Source organism: Plutella xylostella, chromosome 12 (assembly GCF_932276165.1).
Source record: "Plutella xylostella chromosome 12, ilPluXylo3.1, whole genome shotgun sequence".
In the NCBI taxonomy this organism is placed as follows: domain Eukaryota; kingdom Metazoa; phylum Arthropoda; class Insecta; order Lepidoptera; family Plutellidae; genus Plutella; species Plutella xylostella.
This window is the reverse complement of record NC_063992.1, coordinates 9,152,009-9,174,915: the sequence shown is the minus strand read 5'-3', so window position 1 is coordinate 9,174,915 and position 22,907 is coordinate 9,152,009. Positions and strand designations below refer to the sequence as shown.

Sequence of the window (22,907 nt, the reverse complement as noted above, 5' to 3'; positions counted from 1 at the left end):
TTCTAACTTACTAAGCATTTTGGCACCACTACCTATAGTACCTATACACGTGTAACCTAATTACGGGGTCGATGTGTAATCTAACAATACTAACTTGAGACAATGTACCTCTACCTACATGTCTCATATTATGTACCTAATAGATTTTGGTAAGTACTTGGGCTTGTTTGGTTGGTAGTAGTACAAATATGATACATCGTAGGTATAATAATTCAGCATTTATTTGATAGAAACGCCCTTCTGTGTCAACGTATTATCTTCGTAAGTTTCAAGAACGTCAGCCATGTGCTCATTGTCCCTTGGTTTCTTGAACTGCCTCCGTTTCTGGGCGGCCTTCTTTCGTTTAGGAGCTAACGGTTTCCTTGGGCCGTGGTCCTGCATAGACTTGATGCCTTGCTTCTCGAGGTACTCTTCTATTTTAGCATCGTCCATCGCATCCACTGCCGTCGCCCGCCACAGTTTCACGAACTCTTCGTCTACCTGAAATTAAAATACATAAGTAGTACCGACTGATAGATGAGCAAATAAAAAAATATGTGTTTTTTAATTGCGGGGAGAGTGAAGATTTTTAAACGTGTTTTTTTGATGATTTTTAAAGAGTTTTTTTTTATCGTGTTGGAGGCATTCGATAGGTTTGACTTGTATGGAGCGGTTGTGTAGTTTGACGAGTAAAGTTGCCATGTGAAATAACCATGCCATGGAAAAAATCAAAATGTCCCTAAAAACGTAGAAAAAATTACCAACATCAGCAATTTCACACCTTTGAAGTGGTCAGACAGATTTATAGTATACGGCGCATTTTTTGAGATAAATATTATTTAAAATAAAAACTGCCCACTTATAAGGAAAAAAATCAAAATTTCCCTAAAACATGGGAAATTATACATCATCATCATCATCATCAGCCTATAGCAGTCCGCCGCATCTGTGTACCAATCGCAAACTTATTTTGACAACCATTTTCGGATTTAAAATGGTTTGAATTTGACACTACACTGTGTTTATCTCACATCGGGTACAATCTGATAATAATATTAAGTAATAAAGTAAGGGTGGGTTGCAACATTTAACTTTAACTATTACAAACGTCAAATCTCTTGAAGATTGATCTCTCTCGTCAAAGGATTTGACGTTTGTAATAGTTAAAGTTAAATGGTGCAACCCACCCTTAGTTTACATAATGTAAAAATTTACTGAGGTAATTAATTCGTAAATTTATGTTATTTCGTTTTAACTTCACGGCAGTCAGAAAATGGGGCCATTACATTTGGAAACTGAAAATTGTCGCTAAGAAGACTGGAAGAGCTTTTCAGTTTACTTAGTTGGATGGAACTGTTTGTTTGTTTGCAACAAGAAACGCTACGTACTAATCTACTTATTCATATTAGGTACTTATGTTGCGACAAAAATAAAACTACCATCAAGAAAAGTTAATTCGTCCAAGATGTAACTATTATCTACATGATCAAGCCTACTTATACACACGTTTTTGTAAACAAAAATAACGTTAATTTCGATGAAGGCACGTACGCAGAATCGCCATCTTGCATAACACCCAAAAATTCCGAAAATCTTGTTTCCGAATTTGAAAATACCGAATGTAATTTACGAAATATTGGAGAGTCGCGAGCACAAGTTTCGAACCTCCGTTAACTGTCGTTGAGTATCGTCAACTGTCACTGCCAAAATGTAAGGCAAAGTTAGTTCCAAAAGTGACATTTATTTTTTGCATATGTTAGGTGGAATTTCACCAAACGCAAAACGTATTTAGTAGCCTGTCATACGTCTATCAGTTAGTACAAAATGTATTTAAAATTTGATTTAAATACGTTTAGCGTTTGGTAAAAGTGACCCTTCGTGTAGATTCGAAAATAGTATCGAATCCTATGCTCGCTGCACAGTACCGATTTTTTAAAATACCAAATTATAAAAATCACGTAAATTTAATTTCGAATATCATAATTATAAAGATTTGTTGTTACGATTTTCAAATACACGAACTTTGAAAAATACGATTACTTAATAAAATAACGATTTATTATAATCACGAAAAATGATGATGGGCACAAAAGCACATATATGGAAGCTGGGACCAGCACCAATAGAAATGAGTGATACATCGTTGAAAAGGTATTTTTATGTAGAATATGAATAAAGGAAGCGCTAGTCCGTCCTAATATTTTTTTGCTCTCTTGAAAAGAGCTATCCAACGATCCCAAAACGCCCATTGTCATTGAAATTCCGATCGAAAATGTGATAATTCGTGGTTTTGACAAAAAAAACCATAAACGTCTTAAAAACCTTAGAACCAAAACCTAAAGATAGGTGCGACGTCGAGCAAAGCGAAGAGGAGCGTGTTAGGTGCACATAGATATCGAAAAACAAAGCGGAGCGCAGCGAAGCGGAGCGGAGTGTTTCAAATATAGAGCAAAACAATTGCTCGGATTTTTACGGTATTTAACCTTAAGGGGATCCCTAAAGCTAAAATGCTAAAGTCGGCTTGATATACTTGATTAGATTGGAAAAACGGTGGCTTCTATCACATTGATAAAAATATATTTTGTAGCAGAGGGTATACTGAACATGTTAGTTGCTTATAAATTGGTGCAGGATTATAATAAGTATGTTAAAAAAAATTGCAAACACACCAGTCTTTTGCCATTTTTTGACTTATTATGAAAAAACCCTCGAAATCAGAGGGCCCATTTTCATGGAATCTTATATGTATGTGTAGGTAATTAAATTCTTAACAAAGTTACCTTAAAGAGTTGGATTTAATGGACCAGAAGTCAACTTTTTTTGCAAAAAACTAATAAATTCCGGTTTAAAAATGATGACACCGTGACAGATTTCAGATTTCTTCAGTCGTCGCCCTGGTGGCGGCCTGTTAGGAGCGATACCCACGCCATTTTATTTTTTATCAAATATTTCACAAAAACTGATTAAATCAACAAATTATGACTACAAGTATTATAATACATATGCATTTGCTATGGAAAGTTAATTTTCTAATCATTTTAGATGCAGAAAAGCCGAAAATTCTTAGAAAACATTTCGCCTTTTCGATTTGTTTACATTTTTTACTATAGAGTTACAGATGCATAGATAAAGGTAAACATTGCACATAATGACACTTATTATATTCTCCGAATAAGAACTATACGGTCAATGCAGTATGCCAAAGCGCGAGCCTGTTTATATTCTGAGGGGTAATTTATTTTATTTTAACGGTTGTGTATGGTAGGTAAGCTACACAATATACAGGGTGTTGAAAAGTAAGTTCATAATTTGTTTTATTTGAAACCAAAAACCGTAGTTAATTAAAAATATATATATTTTAAGATGTGGTAGTCTGTACACTACAGGTTGTTAAAAATAAGTAAGTATTTTTAAAAATTGAAGATCTAAAATTTACATAATTTTTTAAATCTATTTAACAAGCTTTGCAAAAAAGCGGTTAAGTGCGACTGTATCTCGCCATGAAAAAAATGAAATGTTTACTGTAGCTATGAATTTTATGCGTTACAAGTGGAATAAAATACCGCATAATATTATGTACAACTATGTAAGAGCCTAGTTTTTAAAAAAAAACTCATAAGAAAATATTAAATACACAGGTTTTTTAACCCCTGAAGGAAATAGAGGGGTGTTATAAGTTTAAAGTAAGGGCTGAATTTTTTTTTTAAATTAGGGTGATAGGTAATGTATATTTTTAATGATTTTTTCAAATAGATAAATGTTATACCATTTTTAAATTGCCATAAAATTACCTATAGTTATAGTTATAGAAAAGGGCAGGGCTACCAGTGCCCATTCGCCACTGCAACCTAAAAGATCTACCTATAAATTATGACTCCCCATGCCGAGTCTCACTCTACAGGCCCAGGTCTTTTATAAACCTGATATTACCTATACAGGATGTTGCAAAAAGGGTATACTGTGCCGAAAGGGTTTGACTCAGGGGTTATTCTGAACAACTTTTGTTCTCCAAGTTTTGGAAATTCTCGAAAAATAAATTCGGTCTCTATAGTAAAAAGTCACGTGATCGAATAAGTTTCTATGTAAAAGGTTTTGTTACGTGAATTTTCAAAATTGTAGAAGAAAAGTGGATCAGAATGGCACCTAAATCCACTTTTGGCTAAGCTTTATACCCTTTTTTCAATACCTTGTATAAAATATCGTCAGCGTCACCTCAGATCGTAATCATCGTAACTCCTCGTGACCAAATTTTAGAGGAGACAAAAATACTGTTTTATTTGTAGTTCTAGTTGGCATACTACCCACCTAAAGTTTTTTTTAACTAGCCTAAAAAATGATTTGTTTAGACAGTCTATCTTCCTGTTCAACCGCAGCCTGAGTGCCAGTGACTCAATGACTGAAAGGAGGCCATTAGTGCTCCTAAATAAATAAAGCAGGCCTGTAGATTATCTTTCAGTGTACCGACACATCTGATTGCTGTAAGAGCCTGATAAGCTCTTCGAACGAGTCATACCTCTGTGGTGGTACGGTTTCGACCTTTCGGACAGTCAGTTTGGCATCCGAAATGCGGATTCGAATAGTGGGTACAATACTTTGCGTTCGTTCACTGTCGGAGCAGGATAAGAACCACGGGCGAGTTGTTGCGCTGGCTGTTTGCTTAAAAATAGTAACCGCGTTCAACTCTATCCCCTAGAGGGCGAACCTTGGCGGCTCTTGTATACCATCACTTGTCTTCTTATCTGCAGAAAATTGACAGAGGTCATACGTGTCTAACAAGTACATTAAGGATGCGAAAAGAGAGGGTTTGTTTTCACTGAAGAAGTTCAGTTGCGGAGTTCCACAGCGGTAGGTCTTGCGGTGGAACTTGGCATACAACGCGGTCCTGCAAATCAAGCTCGCAAACGGCGTTAGCACAGTGCATTTTTCTAATGTCACACAGGACGTGAGGTAGGCTGAGAGCCTCCTTCGGGGATGACATCCCAATGATTCATTACGAAAAAATTGCTGCAGCTGTGCTCGCCATGCAGTGCATGGGCTACTTCCGAATCTGGGGGGCTGTTGCAAAGGAGTCCGTTGCCTCTATACGGTACGGGTTCCGTGCGATCTATGATCCTTCCGGGAGCACCTGTCTTGTCAAGTCGAAGAGAATGGCTCGTATTCGACGCAACCTGCAGTACTGGTGGGATTGGTTGGAGGACAGGACAGCAGGAAGCTGCAGCAGCCGTCATGCTGTGATTCGACGCATAGATGCAAAAAAAAGTTGAAAGTAACTTCATGTTAATAAAATATTAGATCTTAATTTAACAACATAACATTGCAAAAAAAATTTACATTGTTGAGTATGTTATTGTAATTTACTAAAGTAGTAATAAAAACAAAGGCTTATTGCATAGTTTTCGTTCACGTTCGCCTACATCGCACGTTGTATATGAGAATAAAGGGTATAATTACTAAGTTTTCTTGTTTAAAAATCACGGTTTGGGGTTTAGAGGAAAACAAATGGTAAAATGCGGAATACAGTTTTTTTTTTTCGAATAAAGAGGAAAACATGTGAATTCAAAAAACGTTTCTATTGACACCAAAGAGTACTTTTCGCCGAGAAAAGTGGAGTTACAATGTTTGCGATCTAAAGTGATGATAGAACTAGAACTTATTTTTTCAGTTCACCTGCTGTTGAGTGAAATCGTAATTAGGTAAATGACTCTTTGACATGAAAATAACTTTTTTTTTATAATCGTTATAACAAAACCGTTTTTTTTAATACAGCAATATTTGTAGGTGTACTTACAGTGAGCAAAAGAGCGCAGCAAGGTGTAAATTTTTTGGTTTTTAAGAAACAAAAATATTATTTCTATCATATCCCAAATACACATAAGTACTTAAAAAAAAATACACACTCTCGCCTTGTACTAATGTACCCTTGCGGGGGTACTTACATGTTATTATTTTTCTGGTGACCTCCCCATATCCCTTTGCCAGCTACGTAACCTTTTGTGACACCCTGTATATGCAGAGTTCTGCAAACTACTGTTCTGCTTTTGAAACACCAAAAAAAAAACAGGTCGTCTAACTAAAAGGTCACGTGACCAAAAAAAAATTATATGAAGAAGCGTTTTTTTCATGAATATAAAAAATTACGTAGGATAAAAGTTTTTCAGAGTGACGCCTGAGTAACGCCCTTTCGGCTAACTATACTTTTTTTATTACACGGGGGCAGAGTTTAATACAACACCCTGAACTATTAAACTCTGATAATATTTTCGCGATTTTTTTACATTCTGATTTCATTTCCTGGCTTAGAAATAACATCAATAACATGCTGCACACGTCAGTTTCGGCATAGTATTAAACCCTTTTTGCAACAACCTGTATAAATATCGGCACGGGTACGACTTTATATATAATTAATTATTAAATATTAAAAATACTTTCAAATAAAAATAAATATTTTCGTATCACAAAACAATATTACTTACTTAGTATATTTTTAACAAAGTGGCATGTCTTCACTTTTATGTTTTCGAGTACTATGTTAAAATTTCATGTCATTGTCCGTAGAACGCCCCGCATACCTCAACCCCCCCTCACTAGATTTGACAGATTCTGATTTTCTTCCAGCTTTAGTGACAGCCTTAAAAACCTTAGGACCTAAACCTAAACATAGGTGCGACGACGAGCAAAGCGAGGAGGAGTGTGTTAGGTGCTAGTAGGTATTTCTTTAATATATTTTGGAGTTTGTGATTGGTAAATGGGTAGTACCTACTTACTTACAAAACACATACATATTTTACCGAATTCATAATTGTGCATAGTTATGATATTCATACTCACATCTAAACTAGCAGTCTTATCATTGTAGAATAGTATTTTTTTCTTATCAGTAGATCTAGTTATGTAAAGTATTTCTTGTGCTAAGCTTTTCAGTGCCCTGTCGCAGTGTGGAAGGGACTCCTGTACATCTTCTAATAGAATACCTCCCAGTCCTTTTAAGTCTTGTTGCTTTAGTAATCTGAAAAAAGATGAAGAAAATTAAGAAATCATTTGTGTCATACGACCATATTAAATTATGAAATAATTGAATAGTGGAGTGGAGACAGTGACTATGCAAATATGGGACTCAGATTTCTGCATATGTATGGCATTATTATTATTATGTTATTTAGGTAATCAAGCTTTGGGAGAGATCTGTATATCCAGTAATTGTAACGAAAAATTTATTAGTAAAAGTAGAAACAAGTGTAGAGCAACGTGGTCAGTAATAAATAATCTAGTTGGTAAAACAAAAAGTGACCCGAACAGCATATCAGAGTTAAATATTAATAAAGAACACATCTCAGATCCTACAAAAATAGCGACAGCCCTTAATAATTATTTTATTGAATCTACAAATACCTCCAACGTGACATCCAACACTACCGAACAACAAAGGAGATGTGTTTCGTATGCGAACTCTATATTTCTTTTACCCATGACTACCGCAGAGGTAAAAATGGAACTTATAAGCTTAAACGATACAAATTCAGAGGGATGCGATGGAATCAGTACCAAAATAATTAAGATATGCACTGATCAGTTACTTGAAATACTGACATATCTAATAAATCTATCATTTTCGATGGGTTCCTTTCCAGAAAAATTAAAACTTTCACTCGTTAAGCCACTGCATAAAGGAGGTAGAAAGGATGATCCTAATAATTATCGCCAAATAACACTCATACCAATATTATCGAAACTCTTTGAAAAATGCATGCTTAAAAGATTATTAAATTACTGCGATAAGTATAAAATTATCTCAAATGAACAGTTTGGATTTCAAAAAAGAAAGTCGACCACTCTAGCAATATTCACTCTTATTAGAACTGTTTTGACGAATTTAAATAATAACTATTTTACGACAGGTTTGTTCTTCGATTTGTCAAAAGCTTTCGATTTCGTTGCTCATGATCTTCTATTACACAAGCTACAAAAAATGGGCATAAGAGGACTTGCTCTACAATGGATTATAACATACTTAACGGGTCGACAGCAGTGCGTCGTAGTTAACAAATTACAAGCAAATGAGCTAATGTCGTATTCTTCTAACTATAGAGAAAACAGATGCGGAGTGCCTCAAGGTAGCGTGTTAGGGCCGTTACTGTTTATACTATATATAAATGATATACCGCAGATCACCTATCAAAAAACCATCTTATATGCTGATGATATTTCAATAATTGTAGCCACTAATAAAAAAAACAATTCAGTAAAGGACCATGAAGTGGACGTTAATGAGACCATTGACAAAATCATCGAATGGCTACAATCAAACAATTTAAAAATTAATTTAAATAAATCTGTATATATGCAATTTAATAATCCGGTTCAATCCAAATATAAATTTAAACTTGACATAGATAAAATAAAGAGTGTAACACAAACTAAGTTTCTAGGCTTAATTATAGACCAGGACCTAAATTGGAAAATACAAGTAGATAATTTGTGTAGTAGAGTCAATAAATTTATTTATGCTCTAAATCAAATAAGAAAAATCACTGATAGAAAAACTGCAGTCATATCTTACCGTGCGTACATAGAGTCTCTATTTCGGTATGGAATCATATTGTGGGGGAATAGCACGGATATAAATAAAGGATTTATTGCTCAGAAAAAATGCATCAGGGCTATTTGTGGGGTCCCTCCTGACGAATCATGTAGAGCCCTTTTCAAAAATCTGGATCTGTTAACACTACCTTCACTCTACATATACGAAGTTAGTAAGTTTGTCAATGAGAACAAAGATTTATTCAAAATAAAATCGGATTTAAGCTTAAGACCTCAAAGGAATGCTAATAGATTAGTTTATGAAGAGGTTCCTAACTCTTCTAAATACGGGAAAAGTTGCTTGACAATGTGTGTGAAAATATACAATACCATTCCGTGTGAATTCAAGTCACTAAGTAAGCACTTGTTCAAAAAAAAGCTTTACCAATGGTTGTGTGATAAAAACTTCTATGATATTAAGGATTTATTCAATATTAATTATTAATGTTATGTGAATTTTGAATAGTATATTATTGTGTGACATTAATTTAGTTTTATATAAAGAAGCATGAAAGTTAAAAAATTTATTGTGACATTCTGTACTTATATTTGCATGCAATTATCAACTTGCTAAACATGTGACTCTAATATGTAAACTGTATCATCCATATACCGTGTTTTTTGCAAATAAAGATTTATCTTATCTTATCTTTATCTAATGAACCATGGCACTGTCTCATAACAGGCCTTTCAAACATTGATCTTACATAATAAAATCTGTCTTACATACTGTTATTGTAATTGTAAATAAAGTATACCAAAATTACCAACCTGAGCAAGGATTTTTTGTCTTTTATTTTGTAGACTGGTTTGAAGCTATACTTGCTGTCATATGTGCATTCAATCTTAGGGTTATTCTGCAACGCCTCTGTTTGCAGCCACTGAAAAATATCAATAAATCATTTGAACAATTGAAAAGAAAATACTATTTCGCAGGTAGGTATTTACTATGTTTTTATAATAAGTAAATACACAACACATACACTAAAATATGTGTATTGCACATGCTTGCCAATGTTGCATTACAATTGTATCTATATACCTGTTTCACTTTATTCCCCACATCAAGTTGGTTGGTTTCATCGAGGACCTCATCGAGGGTCAGTGGATGGTCATCACCCTCCTGATGCCGAGCCTTCATGTGCCTGACGATGCGGGCGAGCACCCCAAACCTGTATGATGAGCTGCCAGACATGGTCTTGTAACTGGAAGTATATGTCAATTGTTAGTTATTTAGTATTGTAGAAAAGGGAATTAGGTAATAATTAAAATTTCGAAGCATAAATATTATGATTAGTGTAATCTATTACTTTTACGTGAGTAGGTATTCTATTAAGATAGAACATTTCTAGATAGGTATGTAGATGCGATAGAATCTAAAATCCTTGTTTACATTGTGAAGAATCTTACTTGGAAGCATCCAGCTTGGGTGCAGAGCTGACTGAGCTTGATGGTTTGGACTTCTTCTTGCTGTCATCTTTGCTTGACTGTGAATCATCCCTTTTCTTCTTTTCAATGCTGAAAATTTGTATGTGTAGGAATTTAAATACATTATTGAAAACTTCAACTTCTTTGATCAGAATAAATAGAAGTCTATGAGGACAGGACTAAAAGAAAGTATAAGTAATTGAACAACAAACAATGAGACTGCCTACTTCCACTAGGTGACCTATAAATTAGTATTTTGGCCGTGTGATGAGCGAGGGAGAAAGTATAGCCCAAAACTCGCAACCAGCCAGTAGTGAATGGGCATTGATCCGGCGCATATAGCTGGAGGGGCGAGACAGTAATTCTATGTAAAACGTCACTGACATCACTTAGCGTCGCGTCAGCTTTCCGTCCTGACCTTTAGTGCTTTTATACGAGAACAGGAAGGTAAATACCTGGGCGTCGCAAGAGCCTTTTTCTTGAAGGCCTCACGTTCCCTTAAAAGTGCTGGATCCATGGTGTTTCAATTTTTGGGACTATCGTAACAGGTAAGTTTTTTTTGGATATGTATTAGTTTTTGTCCCCTTCACCTCCCTTCTCCACAAATTAGATTAGCCAATAATCAGATAATCACGAACCTCATAACATGAAAAAGCTACCAAACAAAACACGTAATGTCAATGTCAACTGTCAAATCTTTAACTTTGTCAACTGGCAAGTGTCAATTCTGCCAATATCAACGTCTCATACTTTTTAGGCTGTTTTTATTCTAAGCGCTGGGCTGTTGTTATTCTAAGCTACTATTCTAATGGTGCTAGAAATATGAAATATTATATAAGTTTAGTGCTCAAAGTTTAGTGTAATGATAACGATCATTATACATTATAGCTAGTAAAGAATAAAACCTGAAAACACAGAGTAGGTAATATTGAAAATTATGAGAAAATTATGGTTTAAAGGTTATAAAGGGAGTTTAAAGGTTTAAAGGTTTTTTTTATCTATGCTTTGAATCATCTTTGAATAGAAAATGGCTACAGAAGAATGTAGAAATTAGTTAGTCTGAAGAAATTGGAAGAAATAAATATAGAAAAAGGGAAATAAAAAAAACCGGACGAATTTAGAAGCAGAAAGTACCTAGACCTAGATAGGTAAGTAATTAAAACTAATTTTAAAGTTGTTGAAATGAAAATGCATATTAAATTTTAGAGGTACTTACCTATTTGAGATGGACTGGTAGGTCTGTAACTATTATAAGGTGGCCTCTAGAAGTGGTACGGGCAAGGAACATAGCATAGACTAATATGAACATAGTAGCTACGAGCAGTCGGGCATACAACAGTCAACAGTAATTTGTTAGTAACTAACATTAGCACTAGAATATTCTAAAATAATATTATAGTTAAGTAGGTATACGTAAGTACTCTAAGGCAACATTTAAGTATAAAATAGTTTATGTACAAGTTTTTAAGCTCCGTGCTAAGCCGCGTACAGACCAGCCCAACGAACGCCCAACGATGGATATTTATCATACATAATACAGGGCAGATTGCAGCAACGAAGATCAACGAAACCCGTTCGTTGGCCTTCGTTTGGCCGGTCTGTACGCAGCTTTAGGGTCTATTTAAAAAACATAAGTAGGTAGATTAATTATTTTAGCTAGTTATCATGATCATTCGAGTCCCGCTGCATTGCATACCCCTCCCGGTTATTACTTAAAGCCGTTTGTTCCCACTTTATGTAACTAGGTAGGTAGTGTACGTAGGTAAATTATGAGTAGGGCAAAACACCCAGTAACTGACCACCTTAAGGGAGTTGTTCCAGTAATTTATCTGTAGCGGGCTCAATTCTTATCACTTATTAAATCCGATTTTTGTTTTAGAAACTAGAATAACAGAGCTACATTCCTGAGTAAATAGCAAACATGTGGAAGTTACTCATTTTTTTATATATTTTTGCAAACAAAAAGTAGTGATTTTCCCAGTAACTGACCACTAAAATCTAGTAACTGACCACACTCGATGCCAGTAACTGACCACCAATTTAAAATGGTTTAAAAATGGAATTATGATTAAATCTTATTATTATTTATTTATTTCATCACTTCATGTAATAGTACCGATCCTCTGGTCTCTTTTAATGTGTGACACATCACTTTTGCTCAAGGTTTCTTAACTGAAAAGTGCATTAAATTAATTAATCAGATTAATGCATAATTTAAATGATATCTTATCCTAATAATCAACCATTTATTTATTAAAAACACAAGTTTATGCATTTTTATTAAATACTAAAAACAAAGAAATAAACACACATGCACATAGTGAACACGCATTTTAAATTTACAGCTTTCAGGGAGATTAAGTGCCCCCAATGTAGTACCTTCAGATAAGTCACAGAAAGGGCGATTTTGTTTGTCCGAAACAAGCCAGGATCAGTGGGACAGGCCCATGAAGCATTCATGGTGCCAGAAACGAGCATTTTCTTAAATATAAAGTAGCGAATCCAAGCGCTAAAGCCGGTCTTTTCCATATTCGGTATCAACTGATGAGGAGGAGGAATCGTGGCGGATTGTATTGTCGGCCTGGGAAAACATAAATTCACCGTCGGAAAAGTAGGCCCTTTCCCCGCCGGTCCTTTCAAGGATGTAGGACGAGAGACAGATGGTTTTCATTATTTCTGAAACCCCACCCAGAGACTTTCAGTGCGGCTAAAAGAGTCATTGAGGCTAGCCATTGTAATTATGACCGAATCAGATTTTGGGGGTTAGTTTTTCAGGATACAAAGATGGATGCCTTGACGAACGGGATTTCAATGACTTTGATTTGATTCAACTGGAATATTTAGGATGCTGTTGAAACGTGCTTTCGTAGGTAAGTATTTGGCCAAAGACAGGAGTAGTCATTTCTGCAAGGGGGACAGGGAATCTTTGCCTCGTTGAAGAGGCGTCACTGAAGCAGAACATCGCTGTACTTTCTGCATTTTCCGCTGCTGGACTAATGTGTCCGCCAATGATGGTATAGCGTTGCCAGTGGATTCCGGATAGTTGTGGTATCGGTTCCAAATGGCTGGGGTGTTGGTCGTGGTAACAATTTATAGAAGAATGCCCCATTTCTTGTGTGCCAATTTTACCGTTCTGTTTGAAATCCGCTGGCCGTTCATAATGCCATTGAAGGGCGTGTTGGTGCACCGGCTGAGGGTGCTAGCATTGTAGTGATGCTTTCTTTTTCCTATTTTGCTAAAATGGCTTTGCCTGTCTTTGGAAAAATGTGGAGGCGCGTTTCGTCGGTAACGTATATTCGGGTTGGGTCATTAATAGCGTCATTGAGGTCTTGTTCACCAAGTGCTTTTGTGCTCGGGGAACCAATTTCATCTGGTTCACAAGCGCTGGCATTGGTTAGGTACGCCTTTAGCTGTTCTGAAGATAGCATTTGAGTATCTTTTCATAGAGTGAGATGGTGAAAGCCATTTGTCTCCTGGTCTTGCATTCTTGAAGGGACTGCTCCAAAGATTATCTTTAAGGAAAAATGGTGACATCTGTCTTTATCCTGGAGAATCCACATTATCCTAGGCTGATAGTATGCTCCACTAGCGTTTTTATCTTCCTCATCAGCTAATACCGAATCTGGAACAAACTTGGACTTTGTGTTTGAATTCTCTTTATTTTAAAAGGTGCTTGCATGTCACCCTGAATTATTTTGGAATGTCTTGTTGATCCTAGTTTGTCTCAGACAAGTGGAATTGCCTTTTCTATACTTTTTTTGCTATCTTGGCGCTTTTTCATCTCGCTGAAAGCTGTAAAAATATATCATATATAATAATACCAGTAACTGACCACCAATTTACCCAATAACTGACCACCTATGTCAGTAAATGGAAGGAGTGAAGATAGAATGCTCATATTTTGACACAAGAAAATGGCACATATGAGCTTTAATATTACGTTCTTATTTTGCCTAAATTCAGCTTCAACCAAAAATCCCAATAACCGACATAGGTGGTCAGTTATTGGAAAATCGCTGTTTTGTCGTCCAGTAACTGTCCACCACATTAAAAACAATCAAACGGGAAATAACAAGCTGAATCTTATCAAAAACGTAATCTTTATAATTAAATCTATATGGTATATTTTTTTCTTTCATTGATTTCAATTTTTTTCATGGTAAATTTTACGATCAAAAAATTCACTTACCTTAACAAATACGTTAGTCATAACTGCAATTTACTCGGTTCGCGCGCCAACTGAACTTTTTCGATCGCTCACTATCCATCTGTTGGCGGCTGGCAAAATCTTTTGTATCAGTAATGCTCTCAATGAACCACAAAATAGACTGGATGTTCACTAGATGGCCCTGCATGGCTATATTTCTTATTTATTGGAGTTGAAGAGGAAGGTGGTCAGTTACTGGCACATGGTCAGTTACTGGGTGTTTTGCCCTAAGTTAGTACTTACCTATGATCATTTCTAAGTGTGTTCCATTCCAGCTCGGTTGAATAAGATTCCGAAAAAAGATTGTCTTTCGTTTTCGAAGTAGGGGCAGGGAAATAAATAACTATGCTTACGCTTGGTCTTTTGACTATTCGCTCAGGCACTCTTTTCATAATTTCGCATTCTAATGTCGAGCTATCCAGTAAAATATGAATGCTGGTACAGTATAAATAGCATAGCGTGACTCAGTTTTTACGTCTGGAGCTGGGCAGGGCGAGTGGTACCACTTCACTTATACATAACTATACCTAGTTGTTTATAGTGTGCTGTGTGCTAAAGCGAGTTCACTCAGTTGTAATCCGTCCGCCAACACGCAAGAACGCTGTGCGTGTTTTGAGAATCTATCACAACATTTATTACGTTCTTGACGTGCCCAATATACGGTTGTGTTGCATTGCAGTAATATTATGGTAACGTATCTACTGAACTTTTAATTTGATCATAGTTATAAGCAAGGTAGAGGACACTTCCTGACGGTTAGAGTAGTTTTATTAGTGTGCATTGACTGTATTTGTCAATAAATTGTTTGTGTGTAGTTATGTAGGAATTTTGTCGGTGTTTCAATATTGTTGTCGGTATAGAAATAGCAAAATGTTGTCCTGTCTAAGTTTTTGGTAAATATCATAGTATTAAGTACATTTATATAATGTAACTTTGCTTAGGTAATGTAAACAAGGGTAGTTGCTTGTAGCGCGTTAATTTTTTATAACCGCTTCACGGCTTCAATAAGGAGGATATTTTCTTTACCCATCAAGTGTTTCAGTGTTTATGTATCGTTGCTATACAGCGATAACCAATAAAATTGAGTACTTATATCGTTTTTTTAACTCAAAAAGGACTAGAACAGTAACTACTATACTTACTACATTCATTTCATCTGAAAAAATCCCGAAAAAATATTTTTGCAGTATTACTTATAGCCTTATAGCGTTTAGCGACGGTACCTATGTTAAAAAAAAATGTTAAAATCTCAGTCGGTAAGTAACCTAACTACCAACTTTATGTTGTTCGTAAACTCTTGTAAATCGATTGTTATCCACTTACGTAGATAAGTACTTGCACCTAAATAATTAATGTGTGCGTGGTGTAGGTAGGATCCCCTCTTTTTATACTTAATGAATACACATCTTTTTATAATTCACAATATTGTTGTTTGTAGGTTGTCAGGTCAGTGTAAAAACCGGCCAAGTGCGAGTCGGGCTCGCGCACAAAGGGTTCCGTAGCAGCAAAATTACAGTTAAATCAACCTATCTCAAAAACTATAAGAGATACTTTGATCAAACCAAAAATCGTTGAAAGAGTTAATTAGCATGCATCACCTCTATTTTTTTTTAGATTTTTATACCCCGTAGTTATAAAAATAGAGGGGGGGGGGACATACTTTTTACGACTTTGAGAGCTGATATCTCAAAAACCGTTCACTTTAAGAAAAATGTTTTTTAGAAAACTTTATATCATTTTAAAAGACCTTTCCATTGATACCCCACACGGGTATGTACATCGAAAAAAAAAATTTCATCCCTCAGTTACATGTATGGGGGGCCCCACCCCCAATTCTTTTTTTTACTATTTAGTGTCATATTTTTGTAGCGGTTCATACAACACATATTCCCATCAAATTTCATCACTGTAGTACTTATAGTTTCCGAGTAAATCGGCTGTGACAGACGGACAGACGGACAGACGGACAGACGGACAGACGGACATGACGAAACTATAAGGGTTCCGTTTTTGCCATTTTGGCTACGGAACCCTAATAAAAAGGTAGCTAGCTACCAAACTGTAACCGTATAGTCTGTATACCATTAAATCTAAATATTTGTGGGGTTTCCTTATCATACCCAACGCTGGTAGGTTACGTTACAGCGGTACTTACCTAGGTATATATTCGTATATAAGTATTAAATATATGAATTGTAAGTATAATATTAAACTAATATGTAGGTACACTATGCCGTCTTTCATATGGTGAACGTTACTCACGTTGTTATTTTCAGCCGTAATATGTTGACTACCTAATTCTAAAGTAGTTAAGTAGCTACACTAGCTACACGAACGAATGGTATGGGCCGGGTGGCTAGTAGACCTACTTGTTACCATACATATACAGGGTGTTCCGAAAAGGATATACTAAGCCCGAAAAGACAAGTCTACGAGTTTTCAAAATTGACGAAAAACAAAAGAACAGAAGTTGTCCAGAATGCCCCCAGAGTCACCCCCTTTCGGCTTAGTATAAGAACTTACTTACCCTTTTTGCAACACCATGTGTAGGCTACTACTACTCTAGGCCCTATTACAGCCATATGAATTACTACTATAAATCCTCTCCCCTTCGATTCAGGAATATATTAAACTAGGTACTTATCTATTTTTAACCAAAACACGTAAAACAGACAAAACCTCCCTTAACTTTCACTTAAGTACATAGTTGGTGACCCTGGCCTCACGAAATGAGGGTAACTCTCGCTTAACAAAAAACAAACGAACGAAAGTTCTCATCTAATCAATAGCTGTACGTTTCATACAACGCGATAGAGTCATGGCTAGAAGACCTCTGAAACTTTGTTTTTCCTAAGCTAAAGCCCTCCCTGGTTGGCGCCAAAATTCTGCCCCGTGCGCCGCCATAGAGTCGCCATGGAGGGGTGGGACCGGTAGAGGGGGCTATGACTCAGCTACTCCAAATCACAACACAGATCGATGGCGTGTAAAAGTGAGAAAGTTATTCGACTATTTCGGACCGCGCGGTTTCGGAGACATACGTCACCAGTGGCGGGTTAGTGATGAATGAATGGATAGGTGGGTTAAAAACAGATGATGGTGTGGTGATGGGCGGGTTAGAAACAATCTTGAAGGTTCCCGCAGGATGGAAATAGATCCGCACAACAATAACATAACGAAAAATGGTAGCGCCTCTGCCTAGCCCACAAAGGATTTATTTATTTAGATGATCTCCACATAATATTAAGTAATTAATCAATATTTTTGTTGTTACAGATTCAATAAAAATGGGAACAAAAACATATTTTTTAAACTTTTTTATAGTTTGTATTTTAGTACAGTGGTAAGTGAATATATATGTCTTATTTATTTAGCTATAAGTAATAGATATTTTAATACGAAGATGTTCTTATTCAAAATTACGGCCTTAATCGTCAAACTGCTCTCAATCCTTTAATTAGCCAATCATCTTACTATCTCGTAGGTACTTTGTTAGATGATTATTTAATGATGAACGCCATTTAATCGTCCATTGATGATAAAAGTATAATGAACTGTTTACAAAGTAGCCACAGAATGTTTCTAAATAACCATAAAAGCAATACAATAGGAGGATTGGCGGCCAGATTTTATCTTGATCATATTAATATAAAAAAAACAACTTAGCAAAGTAAATAAGAGCAACGCTTTGTTTTCATCCCTTCTTCTTTTGGGGTACACTTCGGTCTAAACAACTTGATAGTTCCTGAAGTGGGCTGCGATTATACGTTTTTGCTTTGTCCAACTAACCAACTGTCAATCTGAAAGAGTGAATAGGCGGTTTTTTAGTTTTACCTACAAAAGTGCATTCGCTACCAACTCCAAAACTACCAAGTTGTTTGAGCCAAACTAGTATATATTCCTCCATTAGACGACATGAGTTTGAATGTAACTTTTCAAGTATTTTCAGCGTTTTAACGGATGCAAACGATGACAATCCAGCCTGGAGGTGGTCCTGCATAAACGGAAGATGCATAAAAAAGGAGTTTGACCCTACTTCCAAAGAACCTTATCTAAATGCCGAGTCATGCAAGATGTTCTGCGGAACATTTGGTAAGAACTAGAATAGACAAAAATGATGACTTCAAAATAAATATACCTACTTAGGTAGATTCAAGTTATTCGTTGGCCTGTATTAGTATTCAATTAGGTAATTTTATCACACGTGTGGAAAGGTTAAGAATTTTATATCTGAATCCGTGCTAACCAGAGATATACATTGGTTCATTTGGTTACTAATGTAGTCTACACTCTGCTTCTACATTCTTGACGCAGTGCCCACCACTGAACATCTTCTCCTTCCAGGGCTGCTCTGGCCTCAGCCGACTGCCGGGGTAGACCTCGGCAGTCACCTGTCGAAGATAAACTTGGAGAAAATTAACATTATCAATGAGGAGAGCGGAAAATCTGATGAGCTGATTACGGCTGCTGGGGAGGTATGTAGAATCGTCCTGCATTGGTTATAATGTTATTACATTGTTACCTATAAATTTCAAGTACTTATTTAAATAAATAAGTATAGCCTTACAAATAATCCAATATATTTAAGAGTATGAGGATAAACTAAGGAAAGTGGCTCGGGCTAGATAGTTAGGCTAGTTTCCTCTATGTATCTTAACTAATATTATAAATGCGAAAGTAACTGTGTCTGTCTGTTTGTCTGTCTGTCTGTCTGTCTTTTACTCTTTCACGCCAAATCTACTGAACGGATTTGAATGAAATTTGGTATACATACGGTCTAGACCCCGGGAAAGAACATAGGATACTTTTTATCCCGGAATTCCCACGGGAAAACTTTATAAGGCGAAGCGAAGCGCGCGGGAACAGCTAGTAGATTATATAGAGATTAAATCATTTAAAATAACGTTATTTTTTGCAGAGATTTAAAAAGTTACTGCTGAAGATAATACCCGAGGGCGTCACTCCGAAAATGAGAGGAAAATCTCTAATGGTCTACCTCGTTAACAAAAACCCGGATGTTAAAGGTAAAGTGTCCTAATTTACTGACTATTAATTACTTAGGCCACGTGATTACATTTTTATCATAAATAACTATGATAAATAAATATAATGTAAATTAGATAGGTAATCAGATAAAGTAAACATATAATCATTTCTGAATATAGTTATTTTTGCGATAACTTATAAATACTCTTACTCGTACTGGCACTGTCTAATCCTATCGATAACCTGAATATCTGTTCTGTATTAAAAAAAATTGTGTATATCTCACATATCTCATAACAGCAAAATCTACGGCACCTTAAGTTCAATAGCCTCTCTCGATCCCCAAATAAAACTTAAAACTTTAATCCCAAAATATACCGTCCAAATTCAACATCTCCATAAAGTAGCATTAACATGCGAATTATCTCGATCTAATTACCATAACTTGTGCAGAAATGTCATTGGACGTGGACGAGACTTACCAACTGAGGATCGGGGCGACCAGCGACGATCAGGTCAATGCCACCATTATCGGCCGGACGTTCTTCGGCATACGGCACGGGCTCGAGACGCTCAGCCAACTCGTCATATACGACGACATCAGGGATCTTGTACTGGTTTGTGGAGAACAACTACATACATATTACTAAAACTTGTTTTATTGTTTTTTGGCAGTTTGGCCTGAGGCTGAAGGTAAACAATGTTGGAATGATAAACGTAAACGGGTTTTTAAGGATTCGTTTTTGGAGATAATTATTTAATGTTTTTCTGAAATGAAAATGACCTATGACGGTATATTCATAACTACTTAAATTTAATATTGTTTTAATTAGGTCATGTTTAAGATTATGAGAATTGTTTCTTTTCTTGTTTTTAAATTACTTATTAAAGGTAGGTACAGTCAACAGATCATAATATCGGTTACAATTACCACCCGTGTAACAGTTTGACCACAATGAGTCTGAGTAGGTAGTAGATAAGTGTGTTGAAGAATATTTCGATAGATACACAGAAAGCTCTATTGATCACATATTATCACCGATTTATATCATCCATCCATCTTTTACATGCGATCTTAGGATCAAACTGTTTTAATGGGGATTGTTGACTGTAGGTAGGTTTACTTTACATAACTATAATAGTATTTTTTATGAACAAATTTAACTCATTTATAATTCAAGCTTACCAAAAGAGCCAAGCTTAAGGTCGTCGACCGATCCTATTGCGGACTACCAAATTGAATACGCAAATGTATTTCTTTATCACTTCATCACCGTTACAGATCACCAGGGACGTTTCTGTCGATGATGGACCGGTTTACCCGTACCGCGGGATCCTATTGGACACGGCTAGGAACTACTTCACCGTCGAATCCATTAAGAGGACTATAGGTTTGTATTTTACATCTGGAGGGTATTATAATTATAACAATAGGTGGTCACTCTATTACTGACGAAAAACTAACGAACCAGAGCTGTCGTGCAATCGGCACGCTTAATACTACGATATAGAGTCGTAGCTCGCACAGCAGCGCTCCCAAACTTAGTTTTTGGTCATATAGAGTGACCCCTTGTATTATTACAATACTAAAGCGCAATGCCTTATAACAAGCAGCTTATCAGTAGCAAATCTAGGTTAATCATATTCGATGGTAAAAGTACTGGCATTAGATAATACGGGTAATTTCGGATTGACGCAGCTAACATGAGATTTATGAAGCTCACCACCTCAAATAGAGAGGTACTTATTCCCGTAAAACCTGAATATTTTATTATTTATTATAACAACATTTAAAACTATTATGTTTCAATCATTTATTTAAGGACCCTTTATTTCACATGTGACTTTAGTATTAAACAGCTGTTTGCGTAGTGGACAATTATCTCTTTTGCTGACCAAACCTCCCACTCCAAGACTATTTACCATATTTTCCGCTATCATTACAGAGGCAATGGCGGCAGTGAAGCTAAACACGTTCCACTGGCACATCACAGACTCGCAGAGTTTCCCGTTCGTGTCTCAAAGGAGGCCGAGCCTGACGAAGTACGGAGCATACAGCCCCAGTAAGGTCAGTGCATTGTGTCATCTGTGTTGTCTACAGCGTAGAGGCAGGCAACGCTAACTTTGTAATGGAAAATAGTCATCATCATCACCATCTCAGCCATAGGACGTCCACTGCTGAACATAGGCTTCCCCCAATGATTTCCACCTTGTCCGATCGGAGGCGGCCCGCATCCAGCGCTTCCCTGCGGACTTGACTAGATCGACCGTCCATCTCGCGGTAATGGAAACTACTAGTGTCAACATCAACATAAAGGACAATAATTTATCCTGAAAGTCGATGGATGGATGTTTGTGACTCTTTCACAGGAATGCTAGATCAATTTTAATAAAATTTGTTATGAGGGAGGCTGAGCAACGTTTTATCTAGGAAATCCCACGGGTTTCTTATAAAATACAGTACAGGGCAAGAGCTAGTACTTAGTAATTTTAATACCGATGTGGTACGTCCTTTATAATTTATTTTAGAACTACCCGTTAAAGAAATAATAATCTACCACCTTGTACCAGTTGCAAAGTTAGCATTTTTGGCCCTTAGATGCACGTGTGTTGTGCGCTACGATGTTATGCGTATGTTATGCATTACAAATGAAACTCTCATTGTTGAAACGATATGCAATAATATAATATGCATGCATGTTTTCTTTTTTTGTTATGATACCTTCTTGTATTCATTGTTACACAAGTCATTAAAATCTGCACCTGCTTATCTTGAGTTGTGCCGTGGTTATGGATAATATGGATGCTTAAGATCTCGTCCTCCCATTTGAAAGGCCGTGGAGTCAAATCCAGGCATGCACAAATGAATTATTTACAAAATGAGGAATTTCACTAGCAGTGAAATTATGTCACGTGCTCTTACGGTAAAGGAAAACATCGCGAGGAAACCTGCACATTCAGATCCAAGATGTGTAGCTCAACTCATAATACTCTGTTTCCACGGTCACCTGTATAAGTAGCAATTATTGATCAGTTATTTAAATCAGACACAATAAGCATCATATTTTATACACCTACTAGTCATCATTATCAGCCTATAGCAGTCCACTGCTGGACGTAGGCCTCTCCCAAAGCACGCCACTGGATGCGATCTGATCTTATACTTACTACCAACCTACTTATTGTTCTTGCCTGCAAAGTTGACGCTGGATTCTAAAAGGTCTCCATCCATAATTATTATGCTACTTACTCAAGCGTATATGCTCACTATATTGTAATCCAATTAATAGGTAATTTGCCTATTATAATTATTTACATTCATGCAATCCATTTTCCTCGTTAGTTTCCTTTACCTACTGTTTACTTCCTTCCTTCCGGTTAGTATATGTAAAAGTACTTTCAGCTTTCTTACGTTAAGTATTTACACAAACTATACATAAATTAATGATTATTCAAAATTCATCGAGACATGATATGACAGGTCAATCTTAGCCTTAGTACTATATTAGCCTTAGGATTACTTGTATCAATATCATAACTACCCCAATTTACACTTACTTCCCTTTTGGTTCACTACTGGCTTCCCCCAATTAGTGACATATTGCATTGTCTTCGTCCCTTCAGAGGTGTAAGTGGAATGTATCAAAACCGATTGATATAGCCATAGACTAATATTAGTCTATGATATAGCATAGCAAAGCGCCATAGCACATGCCGCTCAGTCCCTATG

General features: G+C 36.2%; 2 protein-coding genes across 6 annotated transcripts in view; one reads left to right on the top strand and one right to left on the bottom strand.

The window, feature by feature from the left end:
- Positions 1 to 203: 203 nt before the first annotated feature.
- Positions 204 to 10,584, bottom strand: LOC105384706 (transcription initiation factor IIE subunit beta). Its single transcript, XM_038119154.2, has 6 exons — positions 10,443 to 10,584; positions 9,970 to 10,077; positions 9,602 to 9,764; positions 9,331 to 9,440; positions 6,811 to 6,988; positions 204 to 480 (listed from the first exon to the last, which is right to left on the bottom strand). The coding sequence occupies exons 1-6, from the start codon at positions 10,502 to 10,504 to the stop codon at positions 220 to 222; spliced, it is 882 nt and encodes a 293-aa protein (XP_037975082.1). The 5' UTR covers positions 10,505 to 10,584; the 3' UTR covers positions 204 to 219.
- LOC105384707 (chitooligosaccharidolytic beta-N-acetylglucosaminidase) overlaps positions 10,401 to 22,907 on the top strand; it is a 445,339-nt gene continuing 432,832 nt past the window's right edge. For 4 of the 5 annotated variants that reach the window (XM_048624345.1, XM_048624349.1, XM_048624348.1 and 1 more), the window contains exons 1-8: positions 14,733 to 14,883; positions 17,468 to 17,534; positions 18,141 to 18,283; positions 18,536 to 18,666; positions 19,110 to 19,215; positions 19,631 to 19,794; positions 20,460 to 20,568; positions 21,124 to 21,245. In XM_048624345.1, the coding sequence (XP_048480302.1) occupies positions 17,479 to 17,534; positions 18,141 to 18,283; positions 18,536 to 18,666; positions 19,110 to 19,215; positions 19,631 to 19,794; positions 20,460 to 20,568; positions 21,124 to 21,245 (831 nt within the window). In that variant the 5' untranslated portion in view covers positions 14,733 to 14,883; positions 17,468 to 17,478. Of the gene's footprint in view, positions 10,536 to 14,732; positions 14,884 to 17,467; positions 17,535 to 18,140; positions 18,284 to 18,535; positions 18,667 to 19,109; positions 19,216 to 19,630; positions 19,795 to 20,459; positions 20,569 to 21,123; positions 21,246 to 22,907 lie in introns of those variants that run through there. The other variant, XM_048624346.1, reaches the window with a different exon arrangement.